At 40.2% G+C, this 22,937-nt stretch overlaps 1 protein-coding gene across 3 annotated transcripts in view; it reads left to right on the top strand.

Annotated features, from left to right (window-relative positions):
• Positions 1 to 17,748, top strand: part of LOC134205173 (uncharacterized) — a 305,408-nt gene extending 287,660 nt beyond the window's left edge. For all 3 annotated transcript variants that reach the window (XM_062680176.1, XM_062680177.1, XM_062680178.1), the window contains one exon: positions 10,897 to 17,748. In XM_062680176.1, coding sequence (XP_062536160.1) covers positions 10,897 to 12,393 — 1,497 coding nt within the window. In that variant the 3' untranslated portion in view covers positions 12,394 to 17,748. The remainder of the gene's footprint in view (positions 1 to 10,896) is intronic.
• Positions 17,749 to 22,937: the final 5,189 nt, after the last annotated feature.

Genomic DNA, 22,937 nt, shown 5'->3' on the forward strand with positions numbered 1-22,937 from the left:
GGCCAGTAACATTCACGCACTATCGCCAGCAAACCTCCTTGGCCAACATGATGATGCTCTTCGTGCAGTTTACGTATCAGCGACACGGTGACATGGTGCCGCTCTGGTAGCAATACTTGATGCCTCCCATCATAAGGAATCGCAGAATACTTTAATCGACCTCCGACACGGATTAGACCATCTTGTCCGATGAATAACGCCAAGTTTGATAAAGAATGCCGTTTCATCGATTTTTCCTGTAGTTTCTTTAACAAGTCACCAAACACCTGGCCTTGAACCACCGAAAATATCACTCGTTCCGCATTAGCCATTTCAGTAGCACTGATATTAGACACCTCACGTTTTTTGAATCTCACAATGGCGATGAACCTCATGACGTAAGCCCAGGATCTCAACAGTTTACGATAGTCACTGACACGGTTCAGTGGGATTGAATCATCTCCTCCCACTGCAGCTAAAACTGTTCTTGATCTTAATTCCGGTATTTCTGCTATCATTTCAGGCTCATCCATTCGTGGCATTGCTTGCTGAAGTATGGGTATGTCTGCCGTCAGTACAATCGGGTGAGAGCAAAATCGCAAGATAATAGATAGCAAGTCGCTCTGATCGGTTGGGCCCACACACCCAATGTCGTTCAATGATAATCCTGTAGTCGTCTTTGCCGAACCATCAAACACGACACGAATTTTCGTAGTGGAGCTCGCTGTTTTGAATACGGCATGGTGGGGAAGGTAATATCCGTCTCTGGTAGTTTCGTTTATTTCTTCCATGTGGCCTAATGAACGATACTCAGCCATAAACCGGAAATATTGTTCGCGTTTCAGTGGATCCTTGGCCAATGTAATTAGAAGCTTGTCCAGACGCCTGTTTGCGATCTCATACGAATCTCCCAATTCCTTCTTACACTCGTTGAATGGTAGTCGAACAATATATCTTCCATTTTCTTCGCGTGAATGCGTTTTAATGTAGTGTTCCTCGACTAGTGCTTCAGTAACGCTCATGTTTGAATCTGCATCAACGTTCTCGATTTCCCAGAACTGTCTCATGGTTTTATTCAGCATGTCATCATGATGACTCATCTGACAGACTCGAGCGCTTGACTTGGACTTCCTGGTCCGTACCGATCCTCCTACAATCCAGCCCAACTCCGTTTCTGTAAGTGTCGTTTCGTTTCCCAATTTCAGGCGTCCTTGCTTGATTAGATCGAAAAATATTTCATTGCCAATTATTAAATCGATCTCGCCTGGCGTGTGGAATGTTGGGTCAGCTAATTTAATGCTGGGAGGTAGCGGCCATGATCGATATTCAACATCTGTGACGGGCAGGTTTGATGTCACTTTCGGCACGACCAGGAAGTCTAGAATTGACGAGGAAAACTGATTAACGCAGGATATGATACTTGTACTTACGATGTACTTAACCCTCGTCTGAATGTCATTTAGGCCACTTATAGGTAGGTCGACATGCTGCATCTGCAGTTTCAATTTAGCTGCTAGCTTCTCCGTAACGATATTGCTATCGAAACCCGAATCCAATAGCGCTCGAGATTTAATGGTGATTCCATCGCGGCCCACCATCAACACTTCTGCTGTGGACAAGAGTACTTGCCGCTTCACACCGCCAACGCTACCGCACAACGTGGTCGCTTTCGGCTTCGATACGCCTTCCTCAGTTGGCTCTACCTGATCCGCTGGCTTCGGAACTATAGTTTGTTGCTGAATGGATTCCTGTTGAGTATCAACTGGATGTAGCATGCTGTGGTGTTTGCGACCGCATCCTCGAATCTTGCATGTTTGGTCGGACTGACAATCAGCTACCCGGTGTTTAGACTTCAAACAATTGAAGCACAACATTGCCTTGGCCACAATAGTCTTCCGCTCACCTGTGCCCAGTTCTTGAAACTTCGTGCATCTGTAGATGGAATGATCCGCCTTGCAACACGGACAGCTCTCCTTCGTGGTTTGAATAAAGGATTTGGAGACAACGGGGGATATTTGTTTTTGACTAACGATATGACGTTGCTTGCTTGGAAGTATAGGATGTAATGACGTTTGCTGTTGGGAGCGCGACGTTCGTTGCAGAATGCGTCCTTTTTCCCTCAGGAAGTCGATGAAATCCGTGTATTCGGGCATGTTTCCGATTCCTAACTTCGATTCCCATTGTTCTTGTGTGTCTTTATCTAGTTTCTTGTACAGTACATTCACGAAAATCAGCTCGGATAGCCCTTGTACTGGGTACCCGTGATTCTTCAAAGCATCGGTGTTTTTCACGGCGATTTCAACCATCTTCAAAATGGACTTACCCCGACTGTCCTTGCTAACCTTTGGAATGTCGAGAACTGCATCGATGTGTGTATCCATGATCAATCGACGATCTTCGTACGCATCTGTCAAGATTTTCCATGCCAAACTGTAGTCGTTGCTATTAACGATGTCCTGGTCAATCTTATCTTTTGCTTCGCCTACCAAAGAATTTCGAAGATGAAGGATTTTCATCGCGGGTGTTTCATTAGAGTATTTTGCCATGATACTGGAAAAAAGGCTTTTAAAACTATACCAATTCTCGGGATTCCCGTCAAACGTCGGGAATGGTGCATGTAACTGCGGTGCTTGAGTATGCACATACACCGGCGGCTGTTGTATAGCTACCTGATTCATTGCTGTTGATGACACGCTTCTTTCGATCTTCATTGCAAACAAACGTATAATTGATTGTGCAGCTTCTCGAATGAAGCATACTGTTTCCGTAATTCAATTCGGTCTTCCTTTATAAGCAATGCAGACAGATCTACATGGTGTTTTTCGTATTCATCAGCAGATCTCCGCAACGTCTCCAAGTTTAGATGCAGTAAATGTGTGCTCACGTTTTCTTCTGATATCGATTCTTGAATCCGAAGTAACTTTTCCAGCAACATATCACACCGGTCATACAGAACTTCCAGGCTTTTCTCCATTTTACACTGTTCTTCTTTCTTTTTCTTCGCCGTTTTTTGCTCGGCAATAGACGGCAATGGCACTATGTTTTTTTATCTGCAGTGTTTTCACCCACCAGGGCATCCAATATGTTTCGAGGTGTAAACTTCCGCACGACGCCACGAGGTGTTCGCGAGTCGGACATTCGCACAACTTTTAACCGAAAGGAAAAAACCGAATTTTACCCGCACGACGATGTTCTTCTCACTGCTTCTTTTATTTTCTGCGAAACGTGCTCACACGCTTTCGCCAAACGATTTTGTAAAATGGCGTCCGAGTGCCACGGGCACTAATAATCACTGATGTGCAGCCTTGGGCTTCGCACCACCATCACAATCTGGGGCATTGCGCCAGTTCCAGTACACGATACTGGATCTCACTGAATTCCGATGTGCTCGATCGCGACAACCATCCGGAACTTTTTCAGCAAATCCGGGAGAACGGACCAAAATGTCTTCGATAGCTATGGCGACTCAGTATGAGTCGACGAAAAAAATGGTTTTCGCGAGAGAAAAAACTTGAACACGTCTATCCTTTACAAGATCTAACTTTATTCTGCTTTTTTGTTACAGCGTGGTTGGCAAACAGGAAATACATAAAAATAGGCAAGAAAATTAATTATTTCAAGATAATATCAAGGGGTTCTTCAATGCAAATTTATCGCAAACATAACAATTCAAATACAATACAGATTTATACAGATTTATATTGATCAAAGTCACCCCAAATTGAACAATCAAAAAACTTGACAAAAAATATTTTTAAAACAATATTAAAATTATCAAATAATCAAGAACAAAAGCCGTATACGTTCTACATGTAACAGTACTCGTTTTATATGAAAAAGCTATGATTCCACTTACGGGGGAAATATTTAGAAAACAATTTAAAAATGATCAATGTTCTGAGTCATAATATATAATTATATCACAAATTGCAAAGTTTCAATCGTAATGGAAAATAAGTTTGCCAGCATGATATGCTGCAATTGGTAAAAGCAAATTTAAACATTTCGAACATATTTCAGGCATATCTACAGACTCAACCAGCTCTCCGGTGCTGGTAAATTTTGGATTACCAAACTGATCTGTAAAAGTTTAAAAACAAATAAAAAAAAATCACATTTTCATAAATTTATTTTAAAATGTCGCAGATCGCAAAACTTCATTTATTTTTCAATTGATTTTTCACTTGAAATGGTCATGTGATTTTTTACGAACTAGTATGCAGTCCAAAACCCAGCAAAATTTTCCGACTTCGAATGCAGTAATTTGAATTTAAAATAAATAAAAAAGCGGTCGTTATATATTTAATCAAATTCTGTCGAAGATATGCGTAATCGTTATCCAGTTCTTATAAAAATATCATCGTTTCCGAATTAAGGTAGTGACGTTATTACGAAGCTTCCGATTAATGTCATCTGTCATAACCAAAACCTAGGTCCAATCTCTAGTTGGAACTCGACAAATATTTGCCGAAGTCCGATAACAATTGAGGAGTGGAATGAATAATTAATTTTCAGAATTTGTGAGGTGTTAAAGTTGAATCTTAAACTACTGAGGAAAATGTACATGATCTAATATTTCAACAGTATTCTAATCATTCTAATTTGTTTCCCTTGCTGTTTTGAAATTTCATTGAAAATCACATTACTTAATATACGATCAGAAAGGCAAAAGATCACATAATATTATAATTTTTAGACTCGTTTTTTGCATAATTTATGAAAATACGGTTTTCCTTACAAATACAGACAATACAGATTTTTATTGTCGCCAATACAGATTTACTATAAAATCATCTGACAGCCCTGGCAGCTACAGAACTTGTGCTGAAGGGTTTCAGGTTCCTGCACTGAAAACCAAAACTACCCAAAAGTGGGTTGTTTGCACTCAAAACCGTGGTTTGGGCCAATAACCCAAATTTGAGTAAAATGACTTTTCTGGCACTAGGTAGTTTGCCTTTAATCCCATGTAAATAATTTACCCAAAGCTGAGTTTAATTCATCCAAAGCGGACCCTAATCAACCCAAAATAGAGAATATTGAATTTACTCAAATTTGGGTTATTGGGCTGAGCAACCTCGCTGAGGTGTTTGCATCTTGCTCTAGTTTTGATAGCAATCATGGGAAAGAAAGGGAAAACTACCCAATTTTGGGTAAATTTTTTCTGCGATATTCTCATCAGTGCGTATATTGAACTCAAAGTTTGGGTTGATTTATCTGTCCGTGTGTATGTCACAGTGTTGACAGTTCTCGTCCGCCACCCATTGCATCACGTGCAGAAGCTTCCGATGCTCGATTTTTCCATTCAGCAGCAGGTAAAGTTGGGATCGCTGCGATGAGGAAAGTACGAAGTACCGGTGGATCAGATCGGCGGAGTTCTCTTTTTTCCGGACTAGCTGCATAATCGGAACGCGCGCAGGCATTCCTCTCCACCAGGAATCGTAATTCTCACTCATTTTCACGAGCAGAGAATGCTCCCTTACGCTGATTTTCGCCGAGAAATCGGTTTGCGGGAAAAGAAAAAAGATGTGATGAGAGATAACCATTTCTCCCTCACTACCAGTGCCGCAAAAAGTTGATTTTTGCTCGTTTTCTCACTCCTTTCTTTACTTTTCCAATTGCAAAATGAGTAGCATATCCATAAAGAACAATCAACCTAATCCCTGCATGCAGTCGATGTGGTGGTATGGCTATAGTGATCGCATCTCATCGCCATTTTTGTTGATGTTCTAAGTTCGAATCCTGTTGCGGTCATAACATTTTTGTAATTGCTTAAATTTTCGCGAAAAGTGATTGAGGCGTAAAATTGATGAAACAAAAAAGGATATTCCTCAAGTAAGCACGTTTTTTGTTTATCTTCTAGGTTCGCCGTGTTGCGAAAAAATTGATGTTCATAAAAAATATGCAAAAGTTTTTTTATTGATTTTTTGTGTAAAATGAATTTATGCTGAACTGTAAATGATATCTACACGATTCTCAAAGTTTTGCTTACACTTGATGTAAAGCAATATTAAACACATTTTAACTATTTTCACTTTGAAACTCATCTATTTCCACGTAAAAACTTATTTTTGTTAGTACGTAACATCTTTTAGGATGAATTATGGACGAAATTAACGAGAAAACATAAAATTTGATAACAAATTATTTGGCGGATTTTGAATTAAAATGATTTGGAAGCACTGGCAACCACCTCGTCGAAGTAATCGACTAAAGAAACAACAAGGCAGTCAAAATTGAGTTTTCACATCCTATCCTAGGCACAGATGAAAGGTACCACAGCTTCGACGTACCGAATATATTTAACATTTTCACCCGCTGGTGCAGATTCAGCCTATGCAAGGACTGCAACCACATTGCTGTGAGAACTTGCCCGCCAGCGGATCCCAGCTGAGTGTGGTCGTCAGGCTAATCGAGTTGGCGAAGGTAACACCCAGAATCTTGACTACGTTGGCTGTTTGTAACCACTGGGCAGGGACAGAAAAAGTCATTTCAACTACACTCAAACAGCTGACATCCAACACACAATCAAGTTGCTAGTCCTTCCCGAATTTGAATGTGCGAATGAATAGAACGGCATTTGCACGAACAGCAGCAAGCGTCGACTCTCTGTGTCAGCGTTGTTTTGGGCGGTGTCATTGATATTTAATTTGAAATCTCAAAATATGAATATCATTTCATACTGCGGTGCATGGATTCAACATTTTGAAGTCAGATTCCTAAAATATATGCATCTGTTTAGTATATAAAGTAAAATAATCATCATTTATCGGTGCAAATCAGCCGCAATTCAAAATATTCATTTCAGCCCCGGTAGATTTTCATTTTTTACGCTCGATTATCAATCAGCTATTGAGGATCGGGCGGTTAATTTGGTATGGAAGTTTGACAGCATGCTGCGAGATGTTCGTGCCTGCATTGCCAAACGTATGATCAAAACAAACACGAATCAATGACGAAGCTGTCTACTGAGCATCGATGCAACTGATAGTAAAACGATGATTTCCGTCCTTGCCACTGGGTATCAATTTCGTTACCTTCGAAAAGGCCAACATTCACTGCTTCTATTTGCCACGATGACGTCACAACCACGCTGATGTCGTCGGCGTAGGCAACGAGAAGATCATCCCCACATACTTGCTTGAGCCTACAACGGGTCGCCCTGACGCACCTGATAAGCAGCCGGGATGTGGACCGACTGACTATATTCGAGAGAAGAAAGATGAGTTCCTCGTTGAACCCGAGCGACCGCATGGTTTCGAAGAGGAAGGAGTGGCGCCCTGAAAGCAGACAGAATTTTTGCTGTTTGTATCTCCTCCATGCACGCTTCGTTCAGTGGGTCATTCGGTGGGATAACACGTTCGCAAGTAAAGTCGTCCCCGTTGTTGTCATTGCCGTCGTTTTTTGCTGTTTCTTCTGAGTAGAGACTCGAGAAAAAGTCAAACAGATTTGCCTCGACTGCTTGAGGCTCGACTACGATTTTGTCTTCTCCCGTCTGTAACTGCGGGATCGTGACTTTCTTCCGTCGTCTTTCCCCCAGCTGGAAGATCGACATTGGCTCACCGGCCACGTGCGTCTCGTTGATGCGCATAAACATGAGGGTGAAATTACGTTGCAGTGCCAACATTTCCCTTTTCAACCGGCTGATGGTGGTGATCGCTTTGTGATCTGTAAAACAACAGATATGCGTGTAGGCGGACTGCAATTTGTCGCGAAGACCGCGGCTCACGTATATCCTATCGAGGCGAGATCGCGCTTTTCGACAAACATACGCAAAACCGGCATCACGTGGACATAGCTTCTCCCACACATCATGTAGCTGCAGTTGCTGTATGTACAGCGGTTTTAAGAGACGGACTGATATTCAGGCTGGACGAATTACACGCACGAAGCACGCAATTGAAATTGCCAGCTACGATGACGTTCTCGGTGTGGTGGCGGAGATAATAGGCAAGCGTGCCATTGAAGAATTCTTCTCTTGCAGCTCGCTGTGCAGTGCCGGAGGGAGCGTAGATTTTGCTTATCGTTATGTCGTGCACTCGCAGCGCGATCTGTCGGCTGTCCAGGCTCTTCACCCCGTGAATAACATGGATGTGCTCCTTCACCGCTACAGCTGTGCATCTCCTTGTGTGGTCCATATTCGCGAAAACGACAAAGTCAGGCAAGGAAAGCTGTTCGTTCTCGACTTCCTGCAGACACACAATATCGAGGTTTTGGCTGCTTATGAAGGTTCGGAGTGCGTTCAGTTTTGTGGGGTTCGTGATCGTGCCTTTGTTGATGGATGCGAGGTTGTATGACGTGAGAGCCATTTATGGAAGGAAGTCCACATCCTGCTCGTCGACACCGTCGTGGCATCGCTTTTTTATGTCGGCGGACGCCCTCGGCTTCGGCTACTTCTCGTCGATGTGAATCGTTGCCGGCGGTTCGATCTTTCGAGCGCACCGCGTTTGCTGACTTTTTAAATATGTCAACCAAGACTTCTTCAGCGTTCTGTGGTTGTGTACGCAACGACGACGACAAGTTGCGCGCGGTTTGTGTTTGCAACGAACTAGGAGACACCGTTCGTGCAATTAGAGCAGCAGATTGGCTAGCAGTTGGGTTTTTTGAGCCGGACAGTTCGGTCTGAGTCGACGGCTGTGGCAGCTCAGGGAAAGTCTCCAGCGATGCTGGTGGTGGAGCGACAGAACGCTGACCTACCGGTTTGGCGCTCGGGGGTTTTGCAGCGTTCGCCTTTATCGGTGGTTGTCGTGGCCCAGTTTGCTTCGCCACGTTCGCATAGCTCTTCTGGACTAGCAGCTTTTTGTTCTGAACACACGATATGCCAGTATCCGCTTGCTCTTTGCAGTATTTACAAGAGACGATCTGTCCTTTGTAAACAATGTAGGCCTGCTGTCCATCGATCGTTACCCACGAATCGATGTTTCGATGGACTAGCATTCGGGCCGACCAAATGCCGAGCGGTATCCCACCAAACTCGAACCCTTCTCTCCATGTTAGCACTCGCAGCGAAAAAACTTCACCGAACGCACTCAAAAATTCCACGATGGCAGGTCGTGCACTTTAACCTCTACACATCCATCTTCCATGGTGATGCGAAGCTTATACTTTTTCCCCGCGTGCTCCACTTCATGCTTCTCATCATGGTCTTGCACTATTCGTTGTGCGAGCGCCAGGTTGTCAACCTTGACGAACGCACATTCTTCACCTCTGTGGCACTGTAGTCTCAACACTTCTTCTTTCTTCAGGCCGAGTACCATACGGCAAAAGCCGTGAACCTTCTCGAATGACGGCTTCACCGGGAAACTCGAATAGTCAATATGAAAAGTATTTTCTCGCCTCATCGCGGATCACTAAAATGCGCGACGCGGCACGGACGGAATCGAACTTTAACCACTGTAATCGATCACTTGACTTTCCAAAAACGCAATCGGAAACACGTCTGCACGTCTCAGAAGCTGAGCCGTAACTGAATATTCGAAAAAAAAAAACAAAAATGCGAAAAATGACGTTAGACGAGCATTGTTCTTTTGCTCTATCGCATCGCTTTTACACTATCACTTTGGCATGGGTCCCTTCACATTGCTCGATCCCGGGTTATGAGAGAGCGGACTCACTTGCCAAGGTGGGCGCTATGGAAGGTGATATATACGAGCGTCAAATCGCCTTTAATGATTTATTTTCAATTTCTCGTCAGCATGCCTTGCTCAGTTGGCAACGAAAATGGGATGAAGGAGATTTGGGTAGGTGGTTACATTCCATTTTCCCACAGGTTTCGAAAAGACCTTGGTTCAAGGGGTTGGACCTTAGCCGAGACTTTATTAAGGTAATGTGTCGGCTAATGTCCAACCACTACTCACTAAACGCGCATTCCTATCGAGTAGGGCTCGCAGACAGCAATCGATGCGGTTGTGGGGCAGGCTATCAGGACATCAATCACGTTGTCGGGAACTGTCCCGAATACGGTATTGCCAGGTCCGATTTATATGCATCCCTCCGGGCCCGAGATGAGGGCATTAGAGATGTGTTGGGAAAGCTTGATCTTGACTACATGGCCCTTGTTCACAATTTTTTGAAGCGCATCAACATAATTGTTTAATTCCCTCTCCCCCCATTCGTACGGCCATGTCCACCTTGTTATCTCCCACTCCGCTCGGTAGAAATGTTTTGCTTGTATCATTACAGTTTGCCGCTGTTCTGCACCACACTAATCATCATGGAAAGACTGCATCAACGCTTCCTACGGACACCAATATAATCCCAAGGCCCTATCCCATCCAATTATTATTTTTTGTATGTACTCCTTAACCTCGACCAAGCCGCGAGTTTTTCGGCTCCCCAACACTAACATACTAGCAAAAGATGAAATTGTAATAAAATTTCCAATAACTTTCGGCTACGTTATGCCTTCGAGCGCTTGAGCCTTCAAATAAACGGTAATTTAAAAAAAAAAAAATAATTTAAAAATAAGCTTTGTTCTTTGTGAAGAACGTCGATTCACTGTTTTAAACAATTTAGAACACAATAATTAATCCTGCAAATCGCTGTAGGTGATTATTCAACGGATAATTCGAATCATGTATGGTTTTTGGAAAGATGAATTCGGCGTGTTCTAATTTGCGCTTGATTTGAATCGTTCATAAAGTTTGAAATGCTGAATTCTCTTCCACCCTGATCAAAGCTCATACATTTTATGCAAAGCATGTCCATGACATAATTATATCACATGATAGAGCTCGTAGTCTGAAATGCTTATGAGATGAAAATGAAAACACAATCTCAAGAGAAAACTTAAATGAAACATTGTTTCGAGTCAATTAAAAAAATATATTTACGTGCTGCCAATCTTAAACAAAAAATTGTATATAAAGAGTCCTAAATAATCATGCAACTAAAACTAAGCCCAATGTTCTTCTTTTGCAGAGCAAACCCAGAGCCACAGATCAGCAAGAAATCGGCTCTACCGAGGAAATGGCCAACCAACCCGGATATACGTTCTCTCGTAAAGTATCCGTTGGGGGTGGTTCCGGGATCAAGAAATATCGCGCGAATTTCACCGAACTCTCTAGTCACCCGCTTTACAAGAGTGGAGCGATTGAGACTGAATCCAGCAGCGTGGGTGAATGTGCCATAAATGGCGAGAGCTCTGCTGGCAACAATACCGACAGCGGAACTGAAGAAGGAGGAAACGAGCTGGTACCTTCAAAGCAGGTCAACGCTGGCACGGGCTGTATAAAGAAATCGTCTTCTACTGTGATAGGGGATGGAATTTTGGAGACTCCCAGGATACTGACGAGGAGAGGTTCGACGGAAAGCGGTTTCTTCTCATGTTTGAATGAAGACTTCAGTACGTACAAGTCGTCGCAATGTTGTTGCATGGATAAAGTAAATTTCGAATCTGCGGATCGACTGTCCGTCTGTAGGTGTGTCTACGGAGGTGTGAATAATATTGCTGGAAAATTGGAAGATTTGGAACTGGCCTCCAATCAAACTTTGAACGACAGCTCCAGTGTACTGCTATTTGATGAATCATCGACGAATGTAAGCTCGTTGAGAAGCATGGATGATCTTGAGCTATCGGACTCTATTAGGAAAAAGTTCAATTACCGACATCATGTGCTGAGTAATGTAGATATCGATGCACGATCTATAGATATGGGCCTTATCAACAGGCTTGCACTAGATTCGGAAATACATAGCATGATTCAGAAGAATCAATTTACAAATCAACTGCTGTATTGTAAAAATCGATCTTCGTCAATTTTCACCGATAGCTCGGATGATATCAGTTCGTTGGCTGGCTCAGACTCACTGCTGTGGGACGATCGGTCGTTCACAACAATACCCAATGCACGATCCGCACAAATTGCCAAAATAGTCGAATATTTCGAGCGGAAAGGTCAAACCTTCAAACCATTCACCGTACCTGATTCGGCTCTCGGATTTTCCGCGGGTCAAGCTGGCTCATCGGCGTCCTCAACGTCATCGTCAGCTTCTGGTGGTCACCATCAGTATCAGTATCATCACATGCATCGCAGTGGCGGAACCTCTGCTACCGATCCGGCACGAAGGCCATCCAACGGCTATTGTAAATTGACATCGGCGGAACTCCGGCAACGGACAGAGTACGAGGCGTTCTGCTTAGACTTGGAACGGAAGCAGACATCGGTGGGCTTGCAACAGCAACAGCAGCAGTTTCAGTATCAACAACAGGCGCAGCAACACCATCGATTGAACAACATCTGCGAAGGGAACGTCAGGTCGAAGCTCCAGCTGTTCGATAAGATGAAGCAGCAAAATGTTAATGCGGCGATTGCGCCACAGATTACAAATTCAGGAAGTAATAGTAGTATAAATAGTGTCAGCGGGATGGCATTCCCGGCGACCAGTGGTAACATCGCGAATAATAATGAACCTTAATGTTCATCGATGTGGGCATAAAGTTTAAAATTTCAAGATAAAACCGGAAACGGTTCGGACTGGTTTAACTTTTTTCTTTTTTTTATCAGGACCTGGTGTCAGCTGTTACAGTAGGTCGATCATTATACTCGAATGACCTTTATACTAATTTCATACCCTGGCATATTTTTGTGCAAATTCTTTTGAAATTGATCCGCCTTATATGTATCCATGTATCAATGCTCCGTCCGTGGCCGCAAAAAAAGAGAACGGATCTCCGGATATGGCAATTTACCGACTGTATGTGCACTTTGCTTCGGTATCGCGAACACGGTGGCTTTATTCGAGGCCTTGTTTTCCGCCACCGTCATTTGTATAAGAACCGGGAACACTATACCAATGCAGCATTTTATTTCGCTGGATCCGGAACTCAGATTGTGACGATGGTTTTTGGTAGCCTTGAGATACCGGAGGACCCTCTTTGCTACGGTCCCATCTCGGTTGAAGGAATTAGTAACTTTTCTTGACAGTACTGACACAGGGGCTGAGAATTACCCGTGTTCTAAAAGCAAACTGCTAACCAAATGCGGTAAGATGTGTTTGTATACCTATTGCCTATAGGCAATTGGTCTTCCTCCTTTTGGGTAAGGTACGCGGAGTCGATTGGCACCTTTGATGGTTTCGCTTCTTCGCCTAACCACTTTTTCGATGTAATTTGTGTGGTCGAGGGTGTAATATTTAATGACTTTTTCGACACATAGGAACTGCTTCAACTTTCCGAGGCAGAATAGTTTGAACGTTTACTGTAGTTGTTGACATATCTTAGCGAATTCTTCCCGTTGTGGTTCTACACTTTCATGCATGAATTTCTGCTTGTTGGAAGCTCATGAACTTGAACACTCCGTAGGTCGTTGATTTCCATGAGGATTGTTTCAGCCCATAAAAGTTGCATTTGAGATTGCATACCACGTCGTTTCAATCGAAACCGGGAGGCTGTTTCTTGTAAGTGTCTTCTAGCAGATCCACATACAGGCGCGTCCAGGTGTTTAACAAACATTTGTTGCTTACAGGCTTGTTCGAAGATAGTCCGAAGAGTTTTCTTGGCAGAATTGGGGTTTGATCCCACGAAACCAGTACGCTAGACAGTTGCTTTCCCTACTAAGCTAAGAAGGACCTCCATCGTCTTCCGCAGCTCAGAGTTACTAATGAGATCAAATTTCCAACAGGTACATAGCTGAACTCTCGCAATCTATTTTTCGGGTTAGAAACCTTTTTTTGTGTGTCTTTATTAAGGAGACTTTCAGCCCGAGGCTGGCTCGTCTCCTGGCTTAGGAACCTCACAATTAACAACTGTGGAAGTGCTTACTAAACACTAAGCTGCGAGGCGGCAATGTCCCAGTTTCTCCACTGATTCCAATAAGAAGAAGAAGTGTGTGCCGCTTCTCGATGTTGCACTACCAAAGTTATAATTTTACGGCAGATTGAAAGAGACAAACGACACTCGGCGGTGGTAATTCGAACGAAAACCTCTTTCCTTCATCCAATTTTTCTTGCACCTTAAAGCTCTGAGCTACTAGAAATTCTTACCAATCAAAAACAAGGAATAAAAATTGTTTTGTTGTCATGTCTCGTAGTTTTTTTTTAAATCTAGTACTTATTTAAACGTTCTTTCGATTCCCTGATCTCTCCTTATATCGATGGACTTTTCAACATCGAGAAGTGAAGAGTCGATTTATTATAATAGGTAAATGTTTACTTTTTCAGCCTTTACTATTCAGCTTTAAGAATTTTCAGCATTATGTAATGGTATCGCGAAATAACGTGTTATAAAGTGACTCAAATAATTGGTAGGTATGTTACAGCTGATTCTCAGGTCCGAATATTTTCGATACATATAAATCGAATCGAACTTGGATTAAACATGTAGGCTTAAAAAAATGGATGCCTAGAATATATGTGTGGTCAATTAACTGACCACATGGTGCGTTGAAAACAGAACTTGATTGTCTCAAAAGACGGAATCGACGAGCAATGAGTATACACAGAAGAACTGTTACTAATGTTGCAACTGTTACCCTTGCAAATGCACAAACATTTTTTTATTCTGTTTCATGTATGTAAGAACCTATCTGCGTCGTCATTGATTACGATTATGCGATTAAAAGTAAGCAAATAAAATCCTTTCACGAAGAACAGGAAATAATCCGCCAGTGTTTTATTCATCAATGCAAGAGGATTGTTTGTATATTCGTATATAACATTAAAGGCCTTATATTTTTCAAGAAACTACAAATAAATGAATTGAAACACACCATAGAATTAAAAAAAAAACTCACATGTTTACTAGAGTGCAAACAGACCCAACTACACAGTGTACATTGTAGATAAAAATATACATTTAAAAGTTAGAAAAACAAGAATTGTTTTCTGTTGTAGTCAAAATTATACACAATGAACGCAATCGGAAACAGACAGACATAGAACATTTATCACTCAATTATTAGAGTATAATACCACAAACATATGAACATACGTTTGAAACTTTTTGACGTCCATTTAATAAGTGAAGAAGATATAATGATCATTTATCTAGTGATAAATAAGCTAAACATAATATTAATGTAGTTGTCGCAGATTAATAAAATGAAAAGAAGAAGAAGAGAAAACGCAACTAATGCCAAAACATTCTACCCAGATATTTTACATAAATCCAACGTCGAATCATTAAATCGTCTTCCCCATCCTTCATATATAAAACATAAAGCCAAGCAGTGTTGAACGGGCTGATAAAGCTTGTTAACAACCTTCCATTTCCAGTTGCCAATCTCCAGTCTGACTTTAGCCAATCCAACCTAACCTAACCTATCGCACCAGGAGGAAACAAACCTTGAAATAGCTTTAACAGTATTTTATGTTCCTAGATTTGTGTATCGTAGATTCATCTCACTACAAAGCGATACAGATGGAACAACGAGGTTTTTCGCAATCAATGAATTCAGCTCACAATCAAAATACAAAACGCAGCTTTTCTATTTTTCTCTTAGTACCGTATGAATAGAAACCGTTCAGTATCATAACCATATCGCTTATCGTATCACATAATATCCATATCTTTGAATTTACTTTTATACTTTCCGAATGACTGTGGAGGTTTTTTGAAGCTGATTGATTGATTATGTCAGTTTTTATATCAATTGAACGTTTACGGATTGATGACTTTGTACCTAAAATTAATTTGATTTCGGATCTTTGCATTATATCTAATCGTACCGTGAGCGCATATCCTTTGGCGTATTCCCTAATTCTGTAGTTTTTATGCAAAATTTGCATAACAGTGATCCTCGTAGGATTACTTTCTTCTGTGCATTCAAGCATGGAGGCTTTTGGGAATAATATATCAACAACATTTCATGAATTTTACGATGATATCAAAAAGTGTACAGAATATAGTGCGTTCACCATACCATGTTCGGGGCAAATAAAGTTCCTTAAAATGAGCAGAAAATACACTTCATTCAACATTTGGACAAACTTTAGAGGATAAAACAATGACAAATTACGATTTTTCTATATTTCACACTTGAGCACACACGCGGGTATTTTTGTACAATACTACCTGGTGGAAAAACATGGCTCGTAATATACAGCTCAAACAGCCTGAATATATGATCCTGAACCGTGGATGTGATGAAAACGTTGGTTAATTTTTTCTCAATAATATTTACTAGTTAATCGGAATAAAAAAAATGTATTCCAAACACAGTAACTTTTGTGAACTAGGCTTTCTCCCTTACATTTGGAAAGTTGTATTGAAATGGGCATATTTGCAATACTAGTTTATATTGTAAGGGTGAAATCAGGAGTGATTCAGTTTGATTCTAAATTTTCGACCACTATTCTAGTTTGCATCTGGAGCAAAATAGAACAAACTCGCTGGTTTCCCCAGCAGTGTTCTATTCACGTTTTTCAAATTTTCAATTAATTGAAATCATTATGTTACTGCCAAGAAAGGCGCCGGAATTGCAAAGTGGATTGATCCGTAGATAAAATGACGCATCCATACACCAAAACAATTGAAAAATATTTGAATCTCGTGATTCAATCGTGGTTCAAATCTGCAGAAAATAGAACGGAGCGTTATACCAGTTTTATTTTTTTGACAGTTGACTGGTATAAAAACTGAATCTAGAACAGCTGCTGGGAAATTCAATGTTTCAGATTCATATTCAAACTGACAGCCCCGAACGATTTGAATCACTGCTGATTTTACTCTAATAATTTTACGATTCGATTATCACCGTATGGTTCTACATTATCGATTAAGTAGTTTTTAGTGATAAGCATATCTTCTATTGAGATTAAATTAGGCGTGAGTGAGACTTTTGTTTTTAATAGAAAGCAGCATTAGAACGTACTTGTCATTTTGTAGAATATTTTAGTATAATTTTCTTCTTATGAATCCTAAGTAGCTATTTATTTTTCAATCTGTTCTAGAGCTATGTTGAAAATGGAATTCTTGATTGACACCTATGAATATATTCATCCCAAATATAAAAACTTAATTTCCATTATTGGCTGATGAACTGCACAAAGCCAAAAAAGTAAAAAGGTTGCAAACAGCTGCATAGTTTAAGCGTACGAGTCAAGACAGTTTTAGTGTTCCTTATTTATTTTTTAACCAGATGCAGTTTTTGTGTTCACAGCACTAAACGGAAGCGATTGAAGATTACTAACAAAACAATTTAGGAACAGAAGAAAGACTTCACAACAAAGAGGCAGACACCTTATGTTCTGGTAATCGATTTTGCTGTTTGAGATTCGATAGAAAGTTGGATAAGCCGTCAGATATTCTGATAGGTAGTCATTGCTTCATGAAGTGATGCTACCAAGAAATTGAAGCCAAAATTTGAAATTATATTTAAAGTATTGTATTACCATAGGGTTTTTCTTCTATTTGATCCTTATGTTCCGTATGTTTCTTCCTATATAACAGTAAATGAAATAATAATGGATTGAAGATAGACTTTTCTCCTTCTAATATGAAACCTCGGGAGCATGCGAACCAAATAGGAACATTTACCCTATTTACCGGTCGATGTAAAATGCGATAGACGAATACAAATTTTATCAAGAAAAGGGATCTCTTCGTGAGTGATGAGAAAGACGCAAAAAATGTATCACTTCTCTGTGTAAATGGAAATCAATTACAAAATAATTATCATTCATATTGATTGCAGATTGATCGGGATCATATTAAAAATTGGGAGAGTGGAGTATATATGTACATAAAAATCTTAAGTCGCAAAGTCAATAAACGGAGAAAAATTAAAACAGATATTTATAATTTGAAAACCGGAATACAAAGAATAAAATAAATTTCAGTCCGACAACTTATTCAATATCACATTCCTTGATTCTACTTTGAAAAAATGAATTTATGAAAGCGTTACGGAAGGTAATGTTAGCCCTATATGTAACGTTGCCTCATCTCGCACATTAATGGAGAGATATTTATCACTGGTACTTAAAAAAAAGTTTAACAAGCATATTTTAGTTACATTTTACTAGATTCATGCACTTCTTCAACTGATGAACGCCATAAACCTGAGGCAGGCTGTGCAAGATTTTTTTTTTCTTTTGCTCAACAAAGTTTTCTAAATGAACTATTTTCACACATTAGATGAACGGATAACAATCACACTATTTTAGAATTCATATTAAATTCACAATTTTCATTATTATAGCGACACGAATAACCTAAACTTTTTTGGACAATCTTAGAGCACTCGTTGCCTACAACAAATGTATGAACGAATTCATATGAAATGAATTTCGCTTTCCTTTTACGGACAAAATATCACAAGTCACTTAAGAAGCCGCAGAACTTAAACCTTACAAATAAAATTATATTGAAAATGCTTCCAACTTTCTTCGAATTGTTTCAACAGCAAAAAGAAATATTTAGCACAACTTTATTGCCACATTGGATAGTTTATAATTTACATTCAAAGACTTTTTTTTCATTTCCGCTTACTTTAGCAATGCCATATAACTTTTGCCACCAGTTTTCTCAAAGATGATTCCTTCCTATTGAAATCTTTGAAAATAGTCGTGGGAGTGGAAGGATTAAGACCCGCGAATCGAACTCGCCATCTCCTGATTGGCAATCTTACGCCTTTGCCCGCAAGGCTAACAGAGACCCGTCAACAACGCATCATATACTTCATTATAACGCTTATATACTATGTTCGTTATTCATATTATCGCCTATAGAAAGTTCATCAAGATAGCCGAATAACATGTTACAAGGCCCTAGACTAGCCTAGTGAGAACATAGTATTAGTTGCCAGCTTATAGAGTAAACGCGATGCGACTCACGTAAAAGAATAACAGTTATTATCAATAAACTGTTAAATTGCACCGTCGCGTCGCATCGCGCAGTCGATACTAGTCCTACTTTTATGCAACCCAACAAGATTTTGTCCTCAAGACCAAATAACGTGTCCCTAGAAAATTTAGATTCGCTAATCTGACGTCAGACAACATGTAAATGTTTTGAGATACACCTCAATAAATGTCGTAAAATCAACTATTTTGACTATTTTAGAACGAGCGTCATTAAGTTTACAAAAATAATTACCAACACGGGTACGGCACCATCGCTGCTAGATTCAACTACCGTTTTTCGTTTAGCAAAATTTTGCTCTAGACATGTCTACTACGCCTGCTAGTTAGACAACAACGCAACACATATGCTCAAATATGACGCTTATCCAACCATAAAAAGTCTATCATAGTTTATCCAATAGACGAATTCAATTAGGATAGGTTCCTCGTTACAGCATAGTAAGATCATTTTAAAATGCTTATAATATTTTCTAGACAAAATGTATTAAAATCTGATTGATGTGTAGGTACTAAACATAAAATATTCTGAAGTCCAAATTTAGATGATAACATTTTTTGTATATTTCACAAATTGCGTCTTACATCAAATAGATTCATTTTGTTTACAGTAATGAAAACACAAAATTAGAATTTATTGTGTTTTTTCACCATTATTTATAACAGCGGTTCTCAACCAAAAATGGGTGGGGTGGTTCCATAAGCAGAGATACTTATGCGAATCCACGGGATGAATAGAGAATCTCCTTCCAGAAGAAAGTTCGTTCATACAATAATATAATCGAACCCTCGTTTCCCAGATTGACCCAATAGATGCATCTCCCATGGGGAGAAGAGCCCGCCCTTTATCCACGAGATGGTAACAATAGGAAGTTGGCGATTCCACTCTTCCTATCCAAATCGCTTTAATCGGGTGCCCTGATGTTTTTTATGGTATATAATCATATAGTTTCAATATAATTTGGTAAATGTATATAATGGAATTCTCTCACCAAGTTTCAAATCCATGTCCTGGATGAGAAAGGACTTTATGCCTTCAGAGATAGAAAACCAATAGCTCTTCAAGAGATGTCACTGATAACGTACTCAAGTGGACATAAAAACCACATATCTTTTCCAATAACATTTAACATATAGAATACAAAAAAAAGTCTCGCTTACTTACATAGATGCAACAAACATAAAATCAAAACAATCAAGTTTCTTAAAACTAAATTGTGGTTAAGTATTAAAAGTAAATTGTGGTCAGTTGAATTAATCCGATAATAAAGAAATAAATAATAATAAAACATAAGTATTACTACTCCTGGCCACGCCCATCTTCACCGTAACCTGGGAGTGTTGATGTAGTACTTATTTATTGAGCGGCCCCCGACTCAGCGATACCCTCATAAGTAGGTACCACGGAGTTGGATATTGGAGAAAGTATTCGTTGGGTCAGGATTTGCCTGTAGATGACAATTTGAACGTGGTGGATCTCACACCGTAACACACCACACAAAGGTGTCTACCCAGCATTACGGGTACCTGGTCCGCGATCGAACGTTCACCCATAAATCCCACCTGGTACTGCCCCACGAACTCTCTTCCAAATGGTGTTAGTTGGTGACATGAAATTTTAAATTAAACGAACTCGAAAAAAAAGTAAACATTTCTGCATTACCATGGAGCTGTCTATACATGCTGATTAGAGTTACTCAATAAATAAGTGCATATCATTGGAACATACCATTTTGGCTCAAATTCCGAACATTACTCATATTCCGAACACTTGCTTTTGAATGGTCATTTTGCCTTTATCCGCTTAACCCGTTAACGCCCAGTGATCTATTTATAGATCAGAAGCGCTTAACGCCCAGTGATCTATTTATAGATCAGTTACATTTTTTATATCTGTTGGGAAGTTTTGGCTCTGAAGTTATACATCTCTTCGTCAATATTGTTCTTCGAACTAATATCTTTCATATGGTGAACAATTTAAATCGGAACTGACTCACTAGGTGGCGTAAACGTCCATGGAAAACTGAACTTTTTCATACAAAAATCAAGTAATGAGTAGTGAATGTCCAAACAGCATCACTCTATACCTCAAGAACCTGACTAGTTAGCTACATGGAGTCTTCAGCAAAGTTGTTCAGAGTATCTTGGCGGCTCAACAACTGATCCAAATAATTCTGAATTGTTGTTCGAGGTGGCGCTAGTGAGCGTTTAAATTTGTTTCGCATAAAACATCAATCAGTAGCAAATAATTCTAAATTTTTGCATGAGGTGGCGCTAGTGAGCATCCAAACTTCTTCTGCATGAAACATCAATCTGCATCTCAAGAACCTGGTTAGTTAGCAACATGGAGTCTTCAGCAAAGTTGTTCAGAGTACCTTGGCGGGTCAAGAACTGATCAAAATAATTCTGAATTTCTGCATGAGGTGGCGCTAGTGAGCATCCAAACTTCTTCTGCATAAAACATCAATCTGCATCTCAAGAACCTGATTAGTTAGCTACATGGAGTCTTCAGCAAAGTTGTTCAGAATATCTTGGCAGTTCAAGAACTGATCCAAATAATTCTAAATTTTTGTACGAGGTGGCACTAGTGAGCGTTTAAATTTGTTTTGCATAAAACATCCATCAGTATCTCTCAAACCTGACTAGTTAGCAACATAGAGTCTTCAGCAAAGTTGTTCAGAGTATCTTGGCAGTTCAACAACTGGTCGAAATAATTCTGAATTTTTGTTCGAGGTGGCGCTAGTGAGCATCCAAACTTCTTCTGCATGAAACATCAATCTGCATCTCAAGAACCTGATTAGTTAGCTACATGGAGTTTTCAGCAAAGTTGTTTAGAGCATCTTGCCGGAAATAAATCGAAATAATTCTGAATTTTTGCATGAGGTGGCTAATGAGCATCCAAACTTCTTCTGCATGAAACATTAATCTGTATCTCAAGAACCTGATTAGTAAGCTATATGGAGTCTTCAGCAAAGTTATTCAGAGCCAAGAACTGATCAAATAATTCTGATTTTTTTCATGAGGTGGCGCTAGTGAGCATCCAAACTTCTTCTGCATGAAACATCAATCTGTATCTCAAGAAACTGATAAGTTAGCTACATGGAGTCTTCAGCAAAGTTGTGTATCTTGCCGGTTCAAGAAATGATCGAAATAATTCTGAATTTTTGCATGAGGTGGCTCTAGTGAGCATCCAAACTTCTTTTGCATAGAACATCAATCTGTATCACTGGCCGGACGAAGAAAAATAATCAAAGTGAAGTATTACACTGCACAGTTCTAAAGATCCTTCCACAAACAAACTCGTTGTGAAACACCGGAAGTGGCGAAAGACACATGAAAACCAGTTCGCTAATACGCGTACCAATTCGTATTGACCGATATCGTAAACGGTACGTTATGGAGGTACCGATTTAATTTGATATGATGTTCCTAATTTGCAGTCATATGTTATATTGGTTTCGAAGCAGCCATATTGAGCAAGTCATGAACGCCATGGCCGTTATAAAACCAAACAGTGTAGTATAGATCGTTATGGAGAGAAGAAATCTTTTTCAAAGCGTCAAAACAATAACCAATAAAGTTTTTTTAGAGTGATCCGTGAGTGTGCGTGTGTTGAGCTGTAAGAACCTTTGTGCGTCGCACAAAAAAAAAGAATGTGACGATGAATGAATTTGCTCCTCTAGGCAATGTGCAACCAAATGTTGAAGGGAAAAGTGTGGGGGAGGCAGGACGAGAGATAGGGAGAGAATGAGTGATAGAGTGGGTGTGAGAGAGATAGAGTGAGACAGAGAGAAAGAGAGCGAGAGAGAAAGAGTGAGAGAGTGAGAGAGAAAGAGTGAGAGAGTGAGAGAGTGAAAGAGAAAGAGTGAGAGAGTGAGAGAAAGAGTGAGAGAGAAAGAGTGAGAGAATGGGAGAGAAAAAGTGAGAGAGTGAGAGAGAAAGAGTGAGAGAAGTGCGAAAGAGAGTGGAAGAGAAAGAGTGAGAGAGAAGAGCGAGAGAGAGTAAGAGAGAGTGAGAGAGAAATATTGAGAGAGTGAGAGAGAAATAGTGAGAGAGTGTGAGAGAAAGAGTGAGAGAGTGGGAGAGAAAGAGTGAGAGAGTGAGAGAGTGAGAGAAGAGCGAGAGAGAGTGGAAGAGTAAGATTGAGAGAGAAGAGCGAG

This window comes from Armigeres subalbatus, chromosome 1, assembly GCF_024139115.2.
Source record: "Armigeres subalbatus isolate Guangzhou_Male chromosome 1, GZ_Asu_2, whole genome shotgun sequence".
Taxonomy (NCBI): Eukaryota; Metazoa; Arthropoda; class Insecta; order Diptera; family Culicidae; genus Armigeres; species Armigeres subalbatus.